Source organism: Puma concolor, chromosome A1 (genome assembly GCF_028749965.1).
Source record: "Puma concolor isolate L17-30 chromosome A1, mPumCon1.1.hap2, whole genome shotgun sequence".
NCBI lineage: Eukaryota > Metazoa > Chordata > Mammalia > Carnivora > Felidae > Puma > Puma concolor.
Window position 1 is genome coordinate 161,059,956 of NC_141667.1, and position 22,662 is coordinate 161,082,617.

At 47.0% G+C, this 22,662-nt stretch overlaps 1 protein-coding gene and 1 long non-coding RNA gene across 2 annotated transcripts in view; one reads left to right on the top strand and one right to left on the bottom strand.

Moving 5' to 3' along the window:
• Positions 1 to 1,817: 1,817 nt before the first annotated feature.
• On the bottom strand, positions 1,818 to 9,734 carry LOC147584611 (uncharacterized). The gene is made up of 2 exons (XR_015251752.1): positions 9,332 to 9,734; positions 1,818 to 4,354 (listed from the first exon to the last, which is right to left on the bottom strand). It is a non-coding gene; the product is annotated as an uncharacterized LOC147584611 (long non-coding RNA).
• Positions 9,735 to 9,816: 82 nt separating this feature from the next.
• Positions 9,817 to 22,662, top strand: part of ANKRD10 (ankyrin repeat domain 10) — a 33,603-nt gene continuing 20,757 nt past the window's right edge. The window contains exons 1-3 of the mRNA XM_086708371.1: positions 9,817 to 10,045; positions 12,876 to 13,028; positions 17,212 to 17,303. Of these exons, the coding sequence (XP_086564497.1) occupies positions 9,836 to 10,045; positions 12,876 to 13,028; positions 17,212 to 17,303 (455 nt within the window). The 5' untranslated portion in view covers positions 9,817 to 9,835. The remainder of the gene's footprint in view (positions 10,046 to 12,875; positions 13,029 to 17,211; positions 17,304 to 22,662) is intronic.

The window sequence follows — 22,662 nt, forward strand, 5'->3', positions numbered from 1 at the left end:
ACCTGCTTCAGATTCTGTGTCTCCCTCTCTCTCTGCCCCTTCTTAGCGCGCTCTCTCTCTCTCTCTCTCTCCCTCCCTCTCTCAAAAATAAATAAATGTTAAAAAAATTTTTTTTAATAATAAATTAACAGAACATTTACAAATAACCCAAGCAAACCAATTGGCAACTCGGCAGGAATACGTAACACACAGGAACCTAAAACACATAGACCCTCCGTAGCAGTCTCATTCATATTTTTAGAATTGTAAGTTAATGACGTACATACTTGCTGGATGAATCGCTTCTGTATATCAGATTTCCTCAAGTTAAAAATATGATTAATACCTAGTATTGGCCAAGGTGTGAGGAAACAGGCAGGCTCAAACATCGTTGGTGGGAGTGTAAATTTGCCCACATTTTCTGAATGGTAACTTGGAAATGTATGTAAAGCCATTAAACTGTGCAGAAAATCGACCAGGATTCCATCTCAGAAAACTGGGCAAGTATGCCAAGAACTGTATATAAATGTATTCACTGCAACATCTCTCATAATTGGAAAAAAGAAAAAAAAAGATGCATTCATCTATAAAGGATAGGAAGATAAATCATGCTCAGACACACACGGGCAAACCACGTGGCTTTTAGAAAGGGCGGCAGGGATGCCTACCGCCAGCATGGAAAGCTGCCTAAAATTTACCAATTTTAGGTGCAGACACTGTGGGTAAGAGGAGTCTATTTTACCGGAAACACCATGGGTAGATTAATGTGTAACAATACTTATATTTGTGTGTGTGTGTAAACATATACAACACGTGTGACCATCACTGGGGTGGAATTATGAGGGACCTTCATCTCACTATCTACTTTATGTATTTCTGTAATGTCTAGACTTTGTTATAAGAACCATTAATCACCCCACCGGAAAATGCTCATTTAAAAAGTCAGGTACTTGGGGAGCCTGGGTGGCTCAGTCGGTTGAGCATCCGATTTCGGCTCAGGTCATGATCTCACGGCTTGTGAGTTCGAGCCCCACGTCAGGCTCTGTACCGACAGCTCAGAGCCTGGAGCCTGCTTTGGATTCTGTGTCTCCCCCTCTCTCTGCCCCTCCCCCACTCGTGCTCTGTCTCTCTCGCTCTCAAAAATAAACATTAAAAAGTCAAGTACTATAGACATATTAAAAAATATTTGTCCCTAACATCTCACCCCCCAGAAACTCACAGGTGAAAAACCATTTCTCACATCGATTTATAGGGTGAAAATAGGTATGTCTATTTATACTTCTGTTTAGAAGTATAAACAGTTACAAGATTACATTATAGTTATTTTAAACTGAAAGTTGCCTCATATCCCATGCATATTTAACTTACTTGCATTTAGCTTATATAATTTCAACCACACATACTTAGCAAAAAGAGAGGGAGGAAGAGAAAGAGAAACACCGTGTGAACAGTCCAGGATGCTGCCCGTGCCGCCTGGAGGAGGGGAGAAGGTGCCCACCGTGGGGCAGAGCAGTTGGTTGGCCTGGGCTCAGGCTCTCATTCCTCCCAAGTCCTCAGGAGCATTTACCATCTGCTGGTGATCCTACTCTTCAAAGATATTCATTCCTTTCTTCAAAATAGGCCTGAGGTCAAGCCCAGCACTCAGACAAAGAAACTGCTGGTATTCCCCAGAAGAGAAAAAAACAAACAAAAAAAAAAAACTAACTACTTACATTGATTTATGGATAGATAATACATGCCAAGCTGACCAATAGAAACAAAATGTGAGAATTACGTATATAAGGAAGACTTTTCCATGAGCCACGCTAAAAAAAAAAGTAAAAATAAACAGGTGAAAATCATTTGACCGATATAATTTATTTAACCCAACGTATCCAAAATGTTACAAATTGAATATGCACTCCATATTAAAAATCATTCATGAAGAATTTTGTATTCTTTTACTCTTACCAATTCGGGGTCCATTTTACAGGTACGGCATGTCTCAATGGGAGTGCTACATTTTCCCTGGGAATATTTGATCTGCGTTTACATTTCACAATGGTTACAGTAGAAAGAGCAGGTACTCATATCCAAGTTGATTTTAAATTGTTTAGACTCTTAAATTTTTGCCAATAATTGCTTTTAAATCCAAATCTAAATAAGTTAAAATTAAATAAAGTGTCAAATTGAGGGGATTGGGTGGCTCAGTTGGTTAAGTGTCTGACTCTTGATTTCAAGTCAGGTTATCATTTCATGGTTCATGAGATTGAGCCCCACGTTGGGCTGTGCACTGATGGCATGGAGTCTGCTTCGGATTCTCTCTCCCTCTCTCTCTGCCCCTCCCCCACTTGCACAAGCACTCTCTCTCTGTCTCTCTCTCTCAAAATAAATAAACATTAAAACATTTTTAAAATATAAATAAAGTGTTAAATTCAGTTCCACAATCTTACTAACGACATTCAAGTCTGTGCCATGTGGATATTCTTTTACTATTAGTGGAAAGATATTGGCAGGTTTTAAGCCGGAGCCATTGTTGGATTTATATCCTGAACAAGAAAAGCCAAGAGGCAGTCACACTGGTTTAAGCAGGAAAGCATGGCTTGGGGTGGTAGGGATGGAAAGAAGTGTGTGCACTGAAGACATATTTGAGGTAGAGCCACCGAGATCTACTGTGAGCATAGCGTTGGCCCCTGGGTGCTGGACTTGAGCCCCTGGGTAGACATGTCTGGGTCTTTCACAGAGACAGAGAGTGGGGGTGGGGTGGTGAGTGGGAGTAACAGGTGTAGGGGTGACTCAGGAATTCCATTTGGGGCATCAGTGGAGTTGTCTAGGAGAGATCCTAATGGAGATAAGGACTAAGCTGCTGGGTTTATGAGTCTGGGCTGCAGGAAAGGTCCAGGCCGGAGACATGAATTTAGGAATCATCAGTATGTAAACAGTACTTGAAGGTATGGGATTCGATGTGATTGCCCAGGAAGAAAGTAAAGAGAGTAAAGGGCCTAGGACTGAGGCCTGGGGCCCTTGAGCATTTTGGAGGTTGCACAGGAAAGCTGCAGAGTCACAGAAGCCAGGACATCATGTTCCCAAGAGGAGCCAGCTGCCCAGCCACTCCACACCCTGAAACACAAGATTAGCAGAGACTGTGGGTTGGCAAACCCGGAGGCTGTGATGAGTTTGCCAGGAGCTATTCCACAGGACTGCTGGGGACTGATGCCCTGCTGGAGTGCAAGGCAAAAACTACAGCTGACCCTTGAACACCACAGGCTTGAACTGCACTGGTGCACTTACATACAGGTCTTTTGCAGCACAGCACTGTAAATGTATTTCCTCCTCCTTGTGATTTTCTTAAGAAGGTTTTCTTTTCTCTGGCTTACTTTATCGTAAGAATAAAGTATATAGTACATAGGACACAAAATCTGTGTTGTTTATGTTACTGGTTAAGCTTCTGATCAGCAGTAGGCTATTAGTAGTAAAGTTGCAGAGGGGGGCAGTCAATGTCACATGTGGATTTTCAGCTGTGTGGTGGTGGTCAGTGCCCAAGATCCATTGCTCAAGTGTCAACTATATATAAATTCTTTGACATTAGGGAAGAAGGGAAATAGAAATATGCACAGTCGCTGGAAAGATACATATGGGAAAGAGAGCTGTTGTCCTAAGGTAGAGCATGCATGCAAATTTTTGCCGGTGGACAGGATTAATCCATTCAGCAGGACAGGAGAAATCACTGGTTACTGAATGTCTTGGTTATTGGATATTCGTGTTTCCTTCCAGTGAATTGCCTATTCATATCTTTGCCCATTTTTGTTGTTCATGTCTTTCTTCTTGATTTGTAGAAGTTCTTTGTATATGCTGAATATAAGTCCTTTGTTAAATGACTTGCAGTCTATTTCCGTGGACCTATAGCTTATCTTTTACTTCATTTCTGGTCCTTTTTGTTCGGTTGAAGTCATTGGGGCGCCTGGGTGGCTCAGTTGGTTAAGCATCCGACTCTTGGTTTTGGCTCAGGTCATGATCTCACAGTTTGTGGATTTGAGCCCCTTCCTGACCTTTTCCTGTCATCCCTTCACCTGGATGTTGATTTGTGGGGTTTTTTTTCATGTCCTTTAATAAACTTCTAAGTGTTCCCTTGAGTTATGTGAGCTGCTTTAGCAAACTAACCTTAGGAGGGGCTCGTGGGAGCCTCCCGTCTGTAGTGAGTCAGTCAGAAGCACAGGGGCAGTGGCAGCTGAAGTGGAGGTTGGGGCAGTCCTGTGGGGCTGAGCCCTTAACCTGTGGGGTCTGGTCCCATCTCCGGGTTGATGGTGTCAGACTTGAGCTGGTGTTGGAGAGAATTGTGTGGGGGAAAAAACCTCCACGCATTTGGTGACCACAAGCATCAGAAGCGAAGTGTTCTCTGTGAAGGCAAAGGAAACACATGGGGAAGAAACACAGTGAGGAAGAACTGGTTTTTTTTCTACATCAGAAGGAAAAAAAATTGAATTTTTCCCATTACAGCACTAATCACTTTTTTCACAAGACAGGAGTAAGATGCAGGACAATCAGTAAGATTCCAGAATCTTGATGCTCAATAACTGACATCCTTGGTCCACAGCAGGTCTCCCCTTCCTGACAAGGAGCTGCCAACTGATCTGAGTTTCAGCCTTTAGCCTCCTGTCACTCAACAAATTTGTATTGTAGGCTCAGCATGGGTGGGGCTCTGTCCTCACAGGAAAGATACAGTGATGATGGAGAGTAAGAGACAGAGACAGAGAGACAATGATGGAAATATGGAGAGACAGACAGACATAGAGACAGAGGTGGAGGGTGCGAGAGAGAAAGGCATCCATCCAGTACTTTATTCAACAGGACACTGGTTTGCAGAGCAAGCTCTGGGCCCTGCCTGGGGGCTCCCTTTCAGAGCAGAGAGAGGCCACCTCTCTCTGCCTTCCCACCTGGAGCCACCAGAAGCAAGCTTGGAGCATGTTTCTACTCGTCAAGAGGCCTGTTGGAAGTGGAGAGGCCATCTCAGAAAAGGCCTGTTAACAATCAAGTTTTTATGACTAAAAATGAGTAACATTTACTTGCTGGGTTTTTGAATGTTTTCATCCAAGGGTGGGAGGAAACTAAAATGCCAGACACCTGGGAACCCTGGAGTAGAGGGGAAGGAGGCTCCAGCTGTTGCCTGGTGGAGGCTTCTGGAAGGAGAGGCACTTGGATTGGATTGTGGGCAGGGGGCAGGGGGCAGTGGGGGAGCCTCCCCAGCAAAGCCTGTGTCCTGGGCAAGTGTCCTGAGGCTGCCACAATCAAGCCCAGCAAACCGGGCTTGGGCAACCTGAATTAAGCCCTCTCGCTCTGGAGGCCGGGTGTGGGCAGGGCTGGACCTCCCAAGGAGGTCGTGACAGGGGACCTGCCCCAGGTGTACCCCTGCCTCTGGTGTTGCTGGCCATCCTTGGGGTTCTTTGACTTCTGCTGCACCCCTCCATCTCTGCCTCATGGTGTTCTCCCCATGTGTGCATCTGTGTCCAGATGCCCCTTTTTATAAGGACACCAGTCACACTGGGTTTGGGGCTGGCCTACCCCACTATGACTTCATCTTAACTAGTTACATCTACAATGATTCCATTTCCAAATCAGGTCACATTCTAAAGCACTCAGGGAGGCATGATTTGGTCACAACAGGGGAAAGAAGCGCTGGGAATGGGGTGGGAGCCTTCAGCAGAAGCACCCTTGGTTTCAAGGGCTCCCTGGACAGCCTGTGAGGAGGACAGACAAGTCCAGAGAGGCAGGCAGGCCCTGGCTGTAGGCATGTCAACAGGCCAAGGAACAGATCTGGGATTTTGCTCCCAAGGAGCAATTTCCAAAGTGTGGTGTAGCACCACCAACCATGGGAACTGATTTGGGAAGCATGTGAACATGTGTTATTTTATTGTGGATTTGCTTAAATGAGGAAAATGTAGTTGGCACCATAAACTCATTGGTGTTTTCTTAATAAAGAGAATGTAAAGTCAGTAATTCCAAAAAATTAAGTTATTTTAAGAAAATTATTAATAGCACAGATCCTCTGTGGATACAAAAGTCCACGCAGAAGTGGTAAAAATCCACGTGGAAGTGGTATCTGAATGACAGGAGTCTGGGAAGTCGTTTGCTATGGACTGAATGCCTGTGTCCCCGAAATTCACGCCAACGTGATGCTATCTGGAGGTGGGGCCTTTGGGAGGTGGTTAGGGTGGGATAACGTCTATGATGGGGTCAGTGCCCCGCAGAGAAGAGACACCAGAGAGGTGGTTCCCTCTGCACTGAGTGGGTTCACAGAAAGAAGATGTCACCTGTGATCCAGGAAGAGGGTCCCTGCTAGCATCCTGATCTCAGACTCGCAGTCTTCCAGTTTGTTGTTTAAACCCCCCCGTCTGTGGTACTTTGTTTTGCAGGCTGGAACAGACCGAGACACTGCTCGGTGTCCAATTTTAAGTGTATTTGCCTTCTTAAAAGATGGATCTAGCCCCATGGAGGGAGGTTGATGGGGGGTCATGGACAAGAGAGAACAGTAAGGCTGTGCTCCCACTTTGCAGCCCAGGCTGAGGGCACCGTTCCAGTGGGCTACCCACACACAGCCAGCTGCAAATCGGATGTGGGTCTTCCTCTGAGCCCTCACCCATCACCTGGCATCACAGCAAAGCCTCTCACTTGCAGTAATGAAGGCCAGTGTCTTAGCGTGGTGCATAGCCTGGGTCCTGCTTTCTTCTGCAGTCTCCCCTCCCATGACACGGCGTTGACCATGTCCTGTTCCAAGTGTGAAAACAGCCCCACTGATGTCTCCACAGCGTGTGGGCAGTTCTGCGCACCTCTGACTGGGACGTGCCTTCACCCGAGCCCTTCACCTGAGGCGTCGAGCCTTCACCTGAGCCCATTTAAGCAATTCTCACACAATGCAATCCTAAGTGCGGGGTGGGGGTGGGGGGGGGGGTTGTGTTATCTTATTTTGATACTTTGGGATTTTGGGTCTTCCTCTTTTCTTTCATATTTCCGAATCACCTCTTCAAATACACAAGTTTGCTTATGTTAAAGAAAAAGATTATTAGTCAAAAACATCGTTTAGTGAGACGTGTTAAAGCATAGTAAGGTGGACTGTACTCCGAGGAGGCTACAGCAAGTGGGAACCAGGACCCCACTTTTGCTTGCAGTGGGGAGAGAGATCAGACTCGGCTCTGAGAACAGCATGGGCAACTTCTTTACCCTGGGTGGGCGATGGAGGGTGGAAAATTACTACGACAAAACAGCAGGGTCAGCTAACCATCAGGTTCTGGCTAAACTGACCCAGCAGGATTCTTGCTGAAGGCAGGCTGGGTTGAGCCAACACCACTTGGGGGTGGCTGGGGGGTGAAGAAACTGATTAGATATCAAAGACGATCTGATATGGGGGATGGGAATTCTAGCTCAACCAACTTAGCAGGAGTCTTGCTAAAACTGGACAATGCAGAGACAAATACACAAATCCGAACATTTAAGCCTAGTCAAAATTTGGGGGGAGACAGAGTAGTTTGGTCAAGAAGAGAATGTTCTGTCACTTATTTATGGTTGCTTTGTCAAATAAATCAAAGCACATGAGTGATGAATCTGGTTTCCTCCCTTTGCCCCAGAGCTTTGTAAAAACAAGAATCCCAAAGAAAATCCATAATTGGTAATAATGAGTTGGGCAAAACTTGGGACCAACCAACCAGAACACTGGAATTTGGAGTACTCATTGGACACCCTTTATAACTGTTCCATCCACAATTATCATGCAGGCTATCTTAGGGACCCATCATCATATCTAGGTTGACGATCTATTTCAGCTACTTAAATATGTACATAAAAATAAATAAATATCTACATACTCCTAGCAACTCTGAAAACCAGAAAGTAACCTTAATTGAGGAAAGACGGCATTCTAAGTATGGTGCCACTATAACCTACTTTATTTTCCTAGGCCTTAAGGCTCTTTATGCAAAATATATTCCAAAGTTAAAAAAATCTAACTGGATTGGAAACTAGGTCTGGCAATTATTCTCAGCTCTGCCCCAGGCACACCGTTTGTCCTTGTGCAAGTTCTCAGCTTATCTGTGTCTCAGTTCTGTCCACTGCAGCAGGCACTATAAAGAGGCATAAGTAATCCCTCCCTCTAGTTATTACAGATGACAAGGCATCTTACAAAATGGGGTGCTGCTTTCCCAGGAAGGATGGAAGTCATTATGGTGCACATCTTACAGACATAATGAGATTAAAATCAGCCTGGTGTATGAAAAGAAAAATGGTTGAATTCTGTCTGCTCCAGAATTCAAGCTTGCAATGAGTTTACAGCATAGTTCTACCTTTCTGGTCCAAACAAAAAAGGTACTGTTTCGCCTACTGAAATATTCTTCCCTGCCTCATCTACTAGATTATAAATTCCTGGAAAGGAAACAGAACCTGCCTCATTCATATTTCCCATGCATTACTAATCACCCCCTGAATTGATATACTGCTGCTTTCCCTCACTGCATCTGGGGCACCTCCCAAAGTGCTCCATTCGCATGGTAATCAACATGTTTGTTTAACGAATAGAGGAATGTGTTGTACGTTTATACCATAAATTAACAATTTCCTTTGTTAGGCACGAGGTGCCTAATTTCTTATTAACTAATGCTGCCAGGTGCTAGCTCATGCACTATTATTTTCCCAGACATCTGGTTACCTACTTAAAGTTGAATTACTGTGATTCAGAATTCTGTAAAAAAAAAAAAAAAAAAAAGGAAAAAAGGCAATATATACAAGGAAAAATAATATATATAACGAAACTATGTGGTAAAGGTACTGTAAGGAACTACCCATAAACGTTGATAGTAGTTATTCCTCGATAGTGAAATTATTGATATTCACGTATTACTCATAAGAGGAAAAAATCTGTTAAGAAAACTGTGATTCTCATTGTGATTGTCACTGACAGGATTTTCCAGGGTTTTGCTGGCTGCTCTCGAAGCTCGCCCGACAGGCAGGCGCCTGGAGAGGACAGAGCCGGGCGGAGGCTGGTCTGGACTGCGGGGCCTGGGGTCTGGGTGGGGCACGCGGCTGAGAGCCGACCCCACCCGCGCGGCCGGGGATCCGCCTCGGCGCAGCTCCCCGCTCCCCGCCTCCCAGTCCGGGCCCCCGGGCTCTCCGCCCCCGCACTCCCCGTTCCCGGATCCCAAGTCCCCGTTCCGGGTTCCCGAGTCCCCTCCCTCCGTTCCCGGCTCCAGGTTCCCCATTCCCAGCCCCCTGCTCCAGGTTCCTGCCAGCCTCGGGCTCGGAGCATCAGCCTCATTCCGACCGCGCTAGGCCCCGCCCCCTGCCCCCGGGCTCGTCGCCCGCTCCCAGGCCCCGCCCTCTCTCGACCTACCTCCCGCTCCAGGCGTCTGCCGCATCCGGGACCCCACTAGGCCCCGCCCTCTGCCCCCGGCCTCATCACGGACTCCCCAGGCTCCGCCCCACTCCCGGCCGGCCTCCTGGTCCAGGCCCGCTACCCAGGACCAGCTGGGCACCGCCCCCTGCTCCAGGCCACTTCGCCTGCTCTCCAGGCTCCGCCTCCGCTTAGGCCACGCCCCCTGCTCCCTGGCCCGCTCTTGCTCCAGGAGTCAGCCCTGGCCCCACCAGGCCCCGCCCCCTGGCACTGCAGGCCCCACCTTCAGACCCGGCGTCCGCGGGCACGGGCCTCAGACCTGCCCGCGGTAGGCCCCGCCCCCGCCCCGCCCCCTGTACGCGCTCGGCTGGGCTCGGCTCGGCAGCCGGCGGGACGCGGCGGCGGCGGCGGCACTCTCGCTCCTTTGTGCTCAGGCGACGGCCTCTCGGGTCCTCACCCGCGCGTCCTCTCGGCCAGCTAGCCCGCGCTCTCCGGTGACGGACCATGTCGACGGCAGGAGCGGGCGCAGGCGTGGAGGCGGGCTTCTCCAGCGAGGAGCTGTTGTCGCTCCGCTTCCCGCTGCACCGCGCCTGCCGCGACGGGGACCTGGCCGCGCTCTGTTCTCTGTTGCAGCAGACGCCGCGCGCCCACCTGGCCGCCGAAGACTCCTTCTACGGCTGGACGCCCGTGCACTGGGCCGCGCACTTCGGCAAGGTGGGCGCGGGCGCTTTAAGGCGCCATTTTCCGCAGCTTTCCCGTGGTGGGTCGGGGAAGGTGGGGGCTGAGGCGCGGGGCGTGCCGGGAGCGCGGGGCGGAAGCGGGGTCTTGGCGGCGCCCGCGCCCCGAGGGGTCCCGGGCGCATGTGCGGCGGCGCGGACGGTCGGGGCCCCAAGGGGGGCGCAGGGCGTGCCGGGAGCGCGAGGCGGAAGCACGGGGCCCCGAGGCGACGGCGCCCCGAGGGGCCCCGGGCGCATGTGCGGCGGCGCAAGTTTCAAACGGCGCCGGCTTCGCGGGGGCGCCGCGCCTGGCGGAGGCTGTTGGTGGCTGCGGCGGGCTGGGCAGCTCGCGCCTCCGCGGTCAGCTGCGAGCCGTGCTGCCGGCGCCATGGGGGCGGACACCCGCGGGGCGCGAGCTGTCTGGACCCGGGGCTGGTGTGGGGCTGCACCGGGCTGCTGGGAGTCCTCCGGGCGGGGGGGTCCTCTGCGTCCCCTTCTCCGTCGTTTCGTAATCATCAGCTCAGGGCGAGTCAGCGATTGAGGTCCACGCTGCATTTCAGCGCTTTAATGGTAGAGATTGATGTACCAGAATTCCGGACGTGTAAAAAAAATGCTTTCCCCGTGAAGCGAGGAGCCGGGGCCGAAATGGAGAAAGGGTTTTGTGGAGAAGCGTGCAGTGACGTGAAGTGAGTTATTTCCTTTCAGGGACGTGTTTTTGTCGGTGAGGCTGCTTTCCTTGCGGCTACATTCACAGTACAGGTGTATCTCCTGGGACAGCGCTTGTGATTCACGAAATGGGAGAGTCAGAGTGGTTTTGGTGGAGGAAACGAGAGGGGGTTTGGGTTAGGACAGCGGTTAGGACCCCAGCCGGGTCTGGAAGAGCGTGCCCGCTGGGGGTCCCCGTGCCAGCGCCCCGTCCGTACCTGATAGCAGGCGCAAGTACAGGAGCCTCTCTGGCCCTTCTCCCCCAAACCCCCCCAGCCCTGTGTGTCCCCATCTGAGGCTCTGTCCACTGTCCAGTGCGTCTTGCTCTGCTTTATGTTTACATGGTGGGTAACTCGGAGCGTTGGTTCTCCACGTCTTTTGTCCCTCAGTGTTTTGGGGGAAGACTACCCCGTAACAGGCAAGGACAGCGTTTTTCGAAAAGGCTCCCCTGTTGATTTATTCTCCAGTTGAGCATGACAATCTGGTACATTCCGGACGGTGTTTAAAACAGCCTTACAGACATTCATTCAGAGTATTTATTTACCAACCCACGGATGCCCCTAGGTATCTCTAGGGAATACAAGTAGCTATAAGGGCTTGAACATGCTTTAAAAATTGTAAGTTGCGTGTTATGTATATTTTATGAGCAGTAAGAAGTAAAACCCACTGAATTCACTTTTTGAAAGTCTCCACCTCCTGTCGGTTAACCTTGGATACCAAATATAGCTGGAGGCAGTTAGTTACTTCAGTGTGAGAAAGCTGTTGGGGCAGAAATGAGGCCAGGAGTCAGGGCTCCGGGTTCTCAGTCCAGTCCCTCCTGCCCCATCGCCTGCAGCTTCCCTGCTTTTTGTACATTTAAGCCTCTGCTGTGCTCAGGCCTGCACGTTATGAACTATTCCCAACTTTCAAGCTGGTGTTCCTATCAGTGTGCCAATTATGCACGCTGCCTGACCTTTTGTGAGGCTTATTTTTTCCTCTAGAACTAGGCATTATTTAAAATCCCTAATTACACTTTGCTTTTATAAGTTGTCGCATGGAACAGTATCTTTCCAGCATTCCAAACCCAGTTTGCCAAAGTGAACGCATAGGTGACAGAGTTAAGTCTAAGGAGCTCTTGATGTTACGGGATTAACCGGTTTTGGCACACCAGCTGATTTTCATCCTTGTTTCTGCCGTTTTTGGGGTTTGACACCTGTTTGTCTCTGTTGGCACTGTCACTTTTCACTGGGTCCATCAATAAAGCCGGTGTGTGAAAGTATACCAACGGTGTGTCTCTTTATGAGCCGTCACTCCCAGATTTTCAGTTCCTAGAAGACCGAGAGAGCGTGTTTTAAATCTGGGTGCTCCAAAGTATGAGGGCTCATCTCCTGCACAGGGTGATCACGGTGACCTGAACTTAAGTCGCAGAAAGACGATAAGAGCTGTGGGGTGAGGTTGGGGTGTGGCCGTTTGTCCTTCTCTGAGGGCTGTCTCCCGGAATACAGCCGTTGGCAGGGAGAGCTCTTTTGTGAGCTCTGCCCTGTGCCTCAAGAGGGTAAAGGGAGCCGGCCCCTCGGTCTGAGGACACACGGGGGGTGGGGGGGGGGTGTCAGTGTGAGTCTGCGGACCGCAGGCCATCTGGGACCGCAGGCCCGGCTTGCGGTAGGCATGTGTTGCACATCTGTTGAGTGTGATGAGCTAGGATGATATGGGCGCCTGGCTGTGGAGTGTGGTCTCCTAGTCACTCGTGAGGCCCTTTTCTCCCCCGGGCGGGGGTGGGGGACTGAGTGCCACCTCTCACTCTGCACATCTTGTTCCTGACTTGTCTGGAGGATGGGCCTCTCACCCGAGTCCCCGAAGCTGCATCGTATGGACATGTGCAGATATTTAAGTTTGTGTGACATCAATAGTTTTTACTTTTCTTCCTGCGTACGAACTTTTTTTTACCAGGACAAGGAGAAATAACTTTTAAATGCTTTTTTACAATTTGTATTGCAAAGGAACGGCTTGTGTTCCCTTAAACGGAAAAAAAAATGGTAACAAAAAAATGCCACTTATCTGCATCATAGAATTGAAATGGCGTGTGTGGTGTTTAATAGTGTACGACACTTACGCGTGTCATCTCCCTTCTGCTGTTTTCAAAGTTGGACTGCCTGATCCAGTTGGTGAGAGCTGGGGCCACTCTGGACGTGTCCACGACGCGCTACGCACAGACCCCAGCCCACATCGCCGCTTTTGGGGGACACCCTCAGTGCCTCATCTGGTTGATCCAAGCTGGAGCCAGCATTAACAAACCGGTAAGGGAGTGCCGGTGATTAACTTGGTTTTTATTTTCTTTTTCTACTTGTAATTACATGGTGTTGAGTTTTAAAGTGAGGCCTTAATTAGAGTTTGATATCTTAACCTTTGGGCTAACTGGAATTTCTGTTTATTGAGTTACTTGTGGATAATAGGCCCTTCACAGAGCAGGGCTTTCTGTTTACAGAGTGCTTTCACCTGCTCGGGGACTTAGAGCCTTGGTGACCCCAGGTGATTTGCCCCCAGTTACAGCTGGTGACTGAAGGAGTCTGGCCTGGAGCCCGGGTTTCCTGGCTCCCCTGCTCACAGCTGCCTTCGCTTCATGTGCACAGATCCTTGTGAAACACACCCGTGCTGGCGAAGAAGTGGCTATTAAATCTTGTGCGTGGTTAAGTTATGGTGAGCGAGCCGACCAGCGTTGAGTCAGGACTGCTTCAGGGAGCAGTTGGGGGTGGAGATTGGACGCAGTTAAGTAGCAGGTGTCGTGTGGTCACCCGGACAGCAGGCGTGCAGGGATTGTGTGTTGAAGTGTGCAAGCATGAGTGTGCACGTGCGTGTACTTCATGGTGTGTTCTCACTACTCCTTTCACTTCCTTGAAAAAACCTCAAGGAGAGAGTTTTGCTTACTGGGGACTTGTGGGTGAACAGGTGTAGACGACTCAGGCTAGTCTGACCAAAGTGGTCCCAGGGGGAGACCCTGCCCTGAGGGTCAGTTCATCTAAGGGGCTTGTGCCTCAGGCTCTGTGGGGATGCCTTTATGCCTTCCTAGTTTTCTCTTTACCCTGGTTTTATATGTTTTTTCTACTAATCATCATCAGGGGCCTACTGTGTGCAAAACCATTTTTATTTCTTCTCCGCGTTTCTGTCTGAAGATTCATCCCTTGATGGGAAGCAGGTGTAACAGCTTGTGAGCCCTCTCTTCTCAGTAACTCAGCTGCACACCTCCAAGCCCATGATTGAGGAAAGGCTTTTGTATCGGTGCTGTAGAGCAGGGATGGGGGACAGGGGGTGACCGCACATGCCGCTGCTCTTACCAGAGGCTCTGGCTGTCTGCTCCACACGGTTATGGCGCCAGGAGTCGCCTGTCCCAACCTGCCTGTCCCGGTGCTGTTTCTCTCCTCCCCAACCTCCTGGCAGAACCCTGGGGGTGGCCACCTCCCCCACTCTCTGGCCTGGGGCAGCTCCTTGTTCTGTGGCTCAGTCTCCTTGTCGACAGAATGTGGATCATCCACAAATGGTAGTGATTAATAACTAATGTTAATGTGGAATTTAAAACATTGGGTTAATTTTCATTCAGTTGTGACATAGCATCTAATTTACAGAGATCTGAAGAAAATCTAAAGAAATTGGCGTTGCCTTTCAGATATTTTTAAATCTAGAAGAGTCCGTTTTCAGGTAACATGTTACAGCAGTGCAGTCCTTACCCTGGACGACAGGACTGCTCTAGATAGTCCTGTGTGGACACCCTCCGGCGTCCTGCTCCCAGGACAGGAGTCCCCAGACCTCACTCCCTGTCGCTCCCCTCAAGTCCTCTCCCTTCCGAGGTGGTCACCTGGGGTTACCAGCGTCCTGCCCTTGTTCTTGAAAGGGTCTCAGTTGTGGTCTCCCATGTTACGCATGTGTTAGGCTGCGGGCTGAGTCTCAGATGCCGGCTTGCTCTGGATTAGCGGCTGGCCTGCTGGGACAGGCACCCAGCGACCTCTGAGGTCACACAGCCCTTTCGTTAGCCACCCCCAGCAAGTGTTGACTCACCCTAAGGTAGACACTTTCTCATCTCCCACACAGACGGTCAGAAAATCAGGTCCAGGGTTCTCTAAAGTTTTCTGTTTGTGTGTGTAGTGGATTTGAACCTCCCCTAGCATTTCTTCTTACAACTGTTTTATTAGTTTTGACCCATCTTTTTTTTTTTTCTTTTTTAATGTTTATCTTAGAGCATGAGCAGGGGAGGGGCAGAGAGAGAGAGAGAGAGAGACAGACAGTGTGGAACAGGCTCCAGGTTCTGAGCTGTTTGCACAGAGCCTGACGTCGGGCTCAAACCCACAAACCTCGAGATCGTGACCTAGGCCAAAATTGGATGCCCCCGTTTTGACCCATCTTCTAACCTAATCTTGTGGCATATTAGTTCCTACCTGTTCTAAATTCATTTTTCTCGAGTTTCACAGAGACTTCCTTTGCTATCTGTGAACTTGGCACATGGGGTTACTGGACTCAGATGTCCTGTCTGAAGGCTCAGAGTCGTGCATTTACCCAGAGAGGGAGTGAGGCAAGTTTTCAGGGGATTTGTTCTTGGTCACTTTTGTGTGGACTACCCACGGGCATCACTTTTCGTATTATTTACAGGCCATGCCTTTAATGTCTTCCTAGAACTTTGGTGGAATTTGATACCCCTTTTAGTTTCTTGTAATTGGATTAGAACTAGACTTTTCTTTCTTTAGAATGCAAGGTGACTCATCTATCTTTGCACTCCTGGCACCTCTCCCACTTTCCTCTCTTACTCAGTTTGCCCACAATAGTTCCGGAATCAGACGACACCATATTTGATATTTTTGGAATGTGACTGGCCTGAACCTGAGCCTTGAGTAGCCTTAAAATGGCTCTTCAGTCTTCCTCTCTGGCTGCACTTCTCTGTGGTGTCTGCTCTTCCTGCCCGGCTGGACGGTGCTGTCCTCGCAGGGCACAGAGCAGGAGCTGGTTTGCTCTGTCCTGTCTGTTGCTGTCCTGCCGTCTTGAAGTAATAGAGCAAACCTTTGCCTTTTCTCCTTGCTGCAAAGAGAGCTGAAAAAACCCTTTCCTGTTTTCTTGGGGGAGGGAGTCAGGGGTGGCACGACCCCCCCCCCCCGCCCCCTCCCACATCTCCATTCCACTCTTCCTGGCCATACCTCTGTGTCATCTTTATTTGTCCTTGTCATGTGCCTCCCATCCCCCCTTCCCACCTTTCTGGGAGGATAGAGATGGGTTTCTGCTTTATTAAGGGTCTCCATTCACTAGATGGTTTCCTGTGTAGCCACATGAGATTCTGTGTTTTTTGCTTCAAAAATGGGCTTGTTCTGTTTAGAACTATACACCCCCTTTGAGCTTTTTTTTCTTTTTTTCTTTTTTTTAAAGTAATGTGCATACTTTTTCTCCCCACTGCACACCGGAGTCTTTCACAGCACATCTTTCTGGAAAATAAGCTACCGCCCCGCACCCTGGAGTGTCCCCTGCGAGCCCATGTGCAAGCCCGTGTACACCGGAAGAAGTGGCCCCCTGCTGTGTCTCGCTGGTGAATGAGCTGCTCTCTGAGCGCCACGCCAGGTGCACAGCGGCCCCCCCTTTGTTACGTGCGGTCGTCTGCTGCCAAGTTCAGCTTCCAGGGACGGTGAAGTGTGAGGACTTGGTCAGCATTTCCCCGCCAGGAAGTCCTACAACAGAAACGACTTCCTTCTCTGTCTGCTGTATCTTTCTCTACCTCCTCTGTACCCGAGAACCTATGAATGAAATTGTGTTTTGGATTTCTTCCCATTCATACAGTGTGAACTGTGAACTAACTCCTCCTCACAGTCCTTCCCCAGGGTCTGGTCTCTCTCTGCTGTCTCCAGCGTGAATCTCTCTGACACAGACTTTCTCCCGGTCCTTGGACAAAGTTGCCCATCACACGCATCCTGAGTTTGGATGTGAAGCTGGCTGTGTGCGGCCCTGTGTTCTCTCTCTCTCCTCATTCCTGACCCTTTAGCCTCCGCCATCACGGTCTGAATTCAAGTTCAAGGCAGAAAATGCAAAGGAGCCACTGGTGATGCCCCAGCTCAGGCCAGCCCTGTGGTAGACGTGGACCAGACCAGACGTTTGACATTATGTCCTGTGTTCTTGGCCTTGGTTACTCTTTTCTCTTTAACCTGTTAGAGGATGGTTGTTTGGGGTTTTACATACGACACATTTGTGCTAAGATCTAGCATAAGATCATTTCTAAACTTCTGTCCTGCACGTACGTGCCGTCCCTGCTGACCGAGGAATCAAGGCGAACCTGCCCCTTCCCTGGCGGACTGTGTTTTCCCTCCCGCATCTCTAGCCACATTTCTTTGTGCCCTGCTTGCGCTTTGACTCACCATGTTGCTTGGTTTCAGAGGTGAATGAGGCACGTATTTTATTCCAAATGTCAGAGTCTTGTTGGAGCTGATATTTTGCGTGTGCTCTTTCTTGTTTCAGGACTGTGAGGGCGAGACCCCCATTCACAAGGCGGCCCGCTCTGGGAGCCTGGACTGCGTCAGCGCCCTGGTGGCTAACGGGGCTCACGTCGAGTAAGTGCCTCCGCACATTCCTCCCCCGAAGATGTAGTCAGGGCGCTGTGCTTCCAGAAAGCACCACTGAGGGCAAGCAGCAGTCCTCAAGTTTGTGTTTATATTAGCAATGGAACTGTGCTTTGTAGACCAGTTGGTGTTAGCGAGGCTTCACTGCGGGTTGACGATTAGCAGAGGGAGCTTCATCACAGCAGCCGCAGAACTGTTGCCACGACAGGATGCCAGGGTGGAAATGGCAGTTAACTCCTTAAATTTGGAACCTGGCATTGTTGACTTGGCCACCAACTAGTTGTGTCACCATGGGCAAGTCTTCAGACTTCTTTTTGCCAGTGTTAATTTCAAAATGGGGGCCTTGGATTGGGTTAGAGAATCTTTTCCAGCCTCTCCGGTCCCAAAATTCTTGCAGACAGTTTGCTTTTCTAAGTTGTGATTTTCTCATCTTTAGCAGATGTGAGTCAAAGCCTATTTTGACTTTTAATGATTTATAACTTCTCATAAAATGGAACCATATACGTTAAAGACTCGAGACTCATTCTGAGTTCTTCACGCTGATGACATTATTGCAATCGTGTTTTCTCCCAGTTTACATCAGCTAGTTTACTTATGGTTTGATAGAACAGTGTTAATATTTGAGTGTATTAATTTGAAGATGTGATCTTATATGCAAACATCATTAGCTAGTCATGGCAGTGGGCATTTAGTTTAGATATTAAATTCATTTGTATTAACTTTCTCTTAAAGATTTATATTGTAAAAATTTTTCTTCTGCAGTTCACAGCATTAACAAAATGGATGCGGTTTTCACCCTTAAATGTTGAGTGTAAGCTATAGAGCTGTAATAACCAAAATAACTATAATATCAGCTTTTTTGTTTTACCCTGTCTAGAATATCTCATAAGAATTAATTACAAACCACTTTATTCTAATTGGAAATGTGAAAATTTAGACTTTGGGAGAAATAAACCCACAAAACTAACTTAGTTTAACCCTTTGGTTTCCACTTCATTGTTTTGACTCTGTGTTGTAATACATTTATTGAAATTAGATCCTGGACAGCAAAACCATATAGATTAATGCGAAGCCTATTATAGGCTGTAATCTCAGGGGCTGTCGTTAGACTCCTAGTGTCTGAGCTTCTGTTTCATTAAGTATTATATTATTAAGCCAAGTCATTAGTTTGGGCTTGGAATTTTTACTTACATAGAAATTTAGTATGATAAATATGCCCTGTGTTAACTGTTACGTTGCAGGGAACCTCGTGACTTCATATGTAATTATGACTTAAGGTAATGTAGAAACAATTGATAATATGAATATATATTATACAATTTGAGACGATGCTCATTGGATTGCTTCACAGTGAAGTTATATTCATAGTTTTCTTAGCTGTGTTTAGATTAAAAACTAAAATCTTTAATAACAGAAGCTTTGATTATGAAATACAGAGTCATAAAATAAATGATTAAATCACTTGTCATTTATTGAAATAATGAATAATTAGAAGTTGACCTCTTTAACGACTTATTTTTCTAAACTATAGTCTAATCGATCCTGAACATTTTATTACTAAGATGTTAGTTTTCTTCATTTCAGTGAATAGCTTAATCCTTTGAGCCAATAAATATTTATCGTAAATAATATCTTTTTTTTAATAGGTGTCTTTTTAAAATGAGAACCTTTTATTTATAATTCTGTCCTTGGTTACAGGACCCTCGAGTGTCTCTTTTCCACCAAGTGTGACTGAGCACAGCCTCGAGTGCCAGTCTGTTTTTCCTTCTCAGTATAAGAGCCTCTCCCTCGAGACCCTGCATTATGGTGATCTCCCTTGCCTGAACCTTCAGATGGTTTTTAGAAGAAATATTTAGACTGAGCCACCTAGCCAAAAGCGATTCTTAAAATTCTAAGTCTTTGGCCTGGAGACAGAGCACACAAGTAATCATTATTTATTGCTGTTGTTTATGTGGTTATTTAGTTTAACATCTGGATAAATTGCCAGTTTTGCTAGTAAGCTAATTTGTAAATTGCTTTTTGATATCTGTTTTGCACACTAAACTATAAAGTGTAACACAGCCTACCAACAAATAACAGTTTGTGTCCCCCAAATTATGGTACTTAGATCTATTTTACTTGTTTCCTGTAATGCTCCTCATGGTAAAGAGTAGTCGTGGCAAATAAAATGCCTTTTGTTTGTTTGGTTTTTTTAAAGACAGTCACGGGGGACAGTATTAATTTACTTACCTAAAGTTACTTATGTTTTTTCCAGTTCAGAATGGGCCAGATTCTTAATTCTTCATACTACATGCTATGATATTTAGGAGATGATATAAACTTTTCCTTTTCCTGCGAATAGATTAAAAGCTGTCTCATGTCAGTATTTTGTCACACTTGGTGGTAATTATTAATTTTGTTATTAATTCCTACTTTTTTTTTTTTTTTTTTTTATGTATCAGCTGCATAAAGTGGCCACAGTCTTAAGTTGCTGCTTTTTTGGTCATTGGGTAGATAATGGTGAGGGCAAGCGTACCAGGCGTCTGTGGCTAGAATGGTTTGTTCTATAACTTACTTGTCAATATAGGCCGCATCTGTAAGATAACGCATGTCAGCTGCTGTGCATCGTGTGTTACATTTTCTAGCACCACACGTGAGTATGTTGATGGAGTTTTTTTTTTTTCCTTTTCTTATTTTACATCTTGAGTTTTGGTGCCAAGTTTTCTTTTTCTCGTGAGGTTTTGTTATCTGGCTTAGATGATGGTCATTGTTATTTACCACTGTTTACGTCCAAAAAGAAAAATAACACGGGAGTAAGTGGCAGTTCTGTGAGCACACTGCGTGTGTGTGGACTTTAAATTACCAGCATCTCTGCAGATTGTCCTCAGCCCCATCCTCCTCCAGTATGTCAGGTGTGGGGTGTCCATACGTCAGTTACTTGTCCCTGTCCCCAGCCTTGCTTACCTGACAGTTGACTTTGTCTTGCAGGCCAAACCTGAACGCTGCCCACATGGAGGGCATGTGAACAGTCACTGCCCCATTTTTCTTTTCGACACTCAAATAAGTAATAGTATAAGATTAAGTCTTCATGTGATTTTGGAGACAGACTTGAAAACTTGCCGACTGCCTGTGGATAATTAAGGACACCTTCTTACTGCTGATGTTGTAAACTGACATTTCAAGCCTTGGATTATCTTTACTTTCAGTATTTTGGCACCAGTGTTTTCTTGAGAGGTAAAGTGGAAAACCTTTCCGTGTCAACCACATATTGAGATAGCTTTTTTCCTGCCTCTGAGTAGACCTGAAGGGACTCTGCGGGGCTTCGAGTGCATCTAGATGTGCTTGGGTCTCAGGCACATTTGCTGGTCCTTTCCATGCCATGACATACGGGCACTAGTGTGTAATTAGGTCATGGCAGGGTCTCCGTGGCTTCGGATAAGAGAGCGTTTCCGGGGAGGCCACTGATTCCATGGTGACCAGACCTTCTAATGGGCTACGTATATTTTAACTTAATTGTTTTGATCCCAAGAGGAACTTAACTGTGGTCATCAGATAACTGGAGAAGCACCAATAGCCTTATGTAAGCAAGTTCAGTGACTCACTCTAAAAAAATCTCTCTTGCCTAATTTAGAAAACAGGCACAGTCGGCTGTAGGAACAAAAGTCTGCACTGTGGTCTTGATAGGTTTTTGTTTAATGTTACAAAAACTGTATACATACTACCGAACTTCCAGACGTCCTTAACTGAAATTCAGTTGGTTTAGTTTGGCTCCTAAGTGGTGGTCATATCTATGTGACCCAGCCTGCGTCCTTGCCTGTAGAGCCCTGTCTGGAAGCAGAATTCCCCTTAGGGCATTTACGTGTGATGAACAGATTGGATGTTCCTTGTGGCAAGTTTGTTTGCAACTCTTGCCCAGAATTATTTTATTAGCCATTCATTCATGTTTGAAATTTGTGGTTTCTATTCATTTGTTCACTTATTTGCCCTTAAGAATAACAGTCTATGGGGGCGCCTGGGTGGCGCAGTCGGTTAAGCGTCCGACTTCAGCCAGGTCACGATCTCGCGGTCCGTGAGTTCGAGCCCCGCGTCGGGCTCTGGGCTGATGGCTCAGAGCCTGGAGCCTGTTTCCGATTCTGTGTCTCCCTCTCTCATTCATGCTCTGTCTCTCTCTGTCCCAAAAAATAAATAAACGTTGAAAAAAAAAAAAAAAAGAATAACAGTCTATGAAATTTACCAGAATTGGAACTCTGAATTAGTTTCTGATTTTGTATCCTCTGCATTCCAGTCCTGCTCCCCTCCTGCTCTTGCCTCCCCTAGCTCATTGTCCCTGCGGTCAACTGGTCTGATCTTGCTCTCTGCTGGCTCTTTCCCCTTTTGCTGAGGTGCTACAGACACCGTGGATGAAATCCTTCCTGAGATAGCTCCTGCCAGACGGGAGCAGAGGTGGACTGACAGTATTGTAGAGTTGTCGACAGACTTAGTTTAGAAGTTTGATTAATCTCATAATACCTTGACTAGCACCTAGATTTTGATAATTGTGTAATTACTGCCTTTATAAATAGTGCTTTCAAATAACTGATGATTTCTATAGTCAGAGATCTTTTTCCTTTGCTAAATTACAGTGGGAGCATATTAAGTTAATTTTATCTGACTCTTTGAATGATGCTCTCATCCTTTAATGTATGGAAACATAATTGGGATTCAGTTGCAGTATAAAACTATCCTCAGTAATATTGACCTTGAAATGAAAACTTGGCACCAAATTTATTCAGGTAAATACTTTAAAAAAGTTTCTTCCTATTGTTACTTGAAGACTGTATTTAAGAAAGTCTTCAAAATTTAAGAGTTTGGATACCAAAGGGTTAAAAATACACATGTTTTTCTTTTGCTGAAGAAATTTTAGATGTTTGCTAATGTTGTCTGTACAAATGGACATTTAGTGATGCTTTTTTTTATCTTTTTTTTTTTTTTTTTTTTAACGATTCCATGTATTTGCTTATTTCCATCTAGGAATAGTTACTAATGTATTTGAGATACAGCATACCAAATTTTAAAGTAACCAGAATCGTGAGTTAACGGTTTTAGTCCGTACTGTTAAACTTTTGCTGAACTGTTGGCATATTTAAATTGGCTCCATGCTACACAGTACTTACTAGCGGTAATTCAGGAGGCAGTGCTGGGGAGCGGCAGCTCTTGGTCAATCAAGGTGGTCACACGCCAGTGGCTTACGCTCAGTACATGTGCTTCTGCACCTCATGTATGTATATGTATTTTTAATCCAAATGTTGCCTGCAAATATTTTAAGTTTCCTGTGTTATGAACCATTGCCCGTTTTAAATCACAAAGAAGGTTCTGAATCTGTAAAAACTAC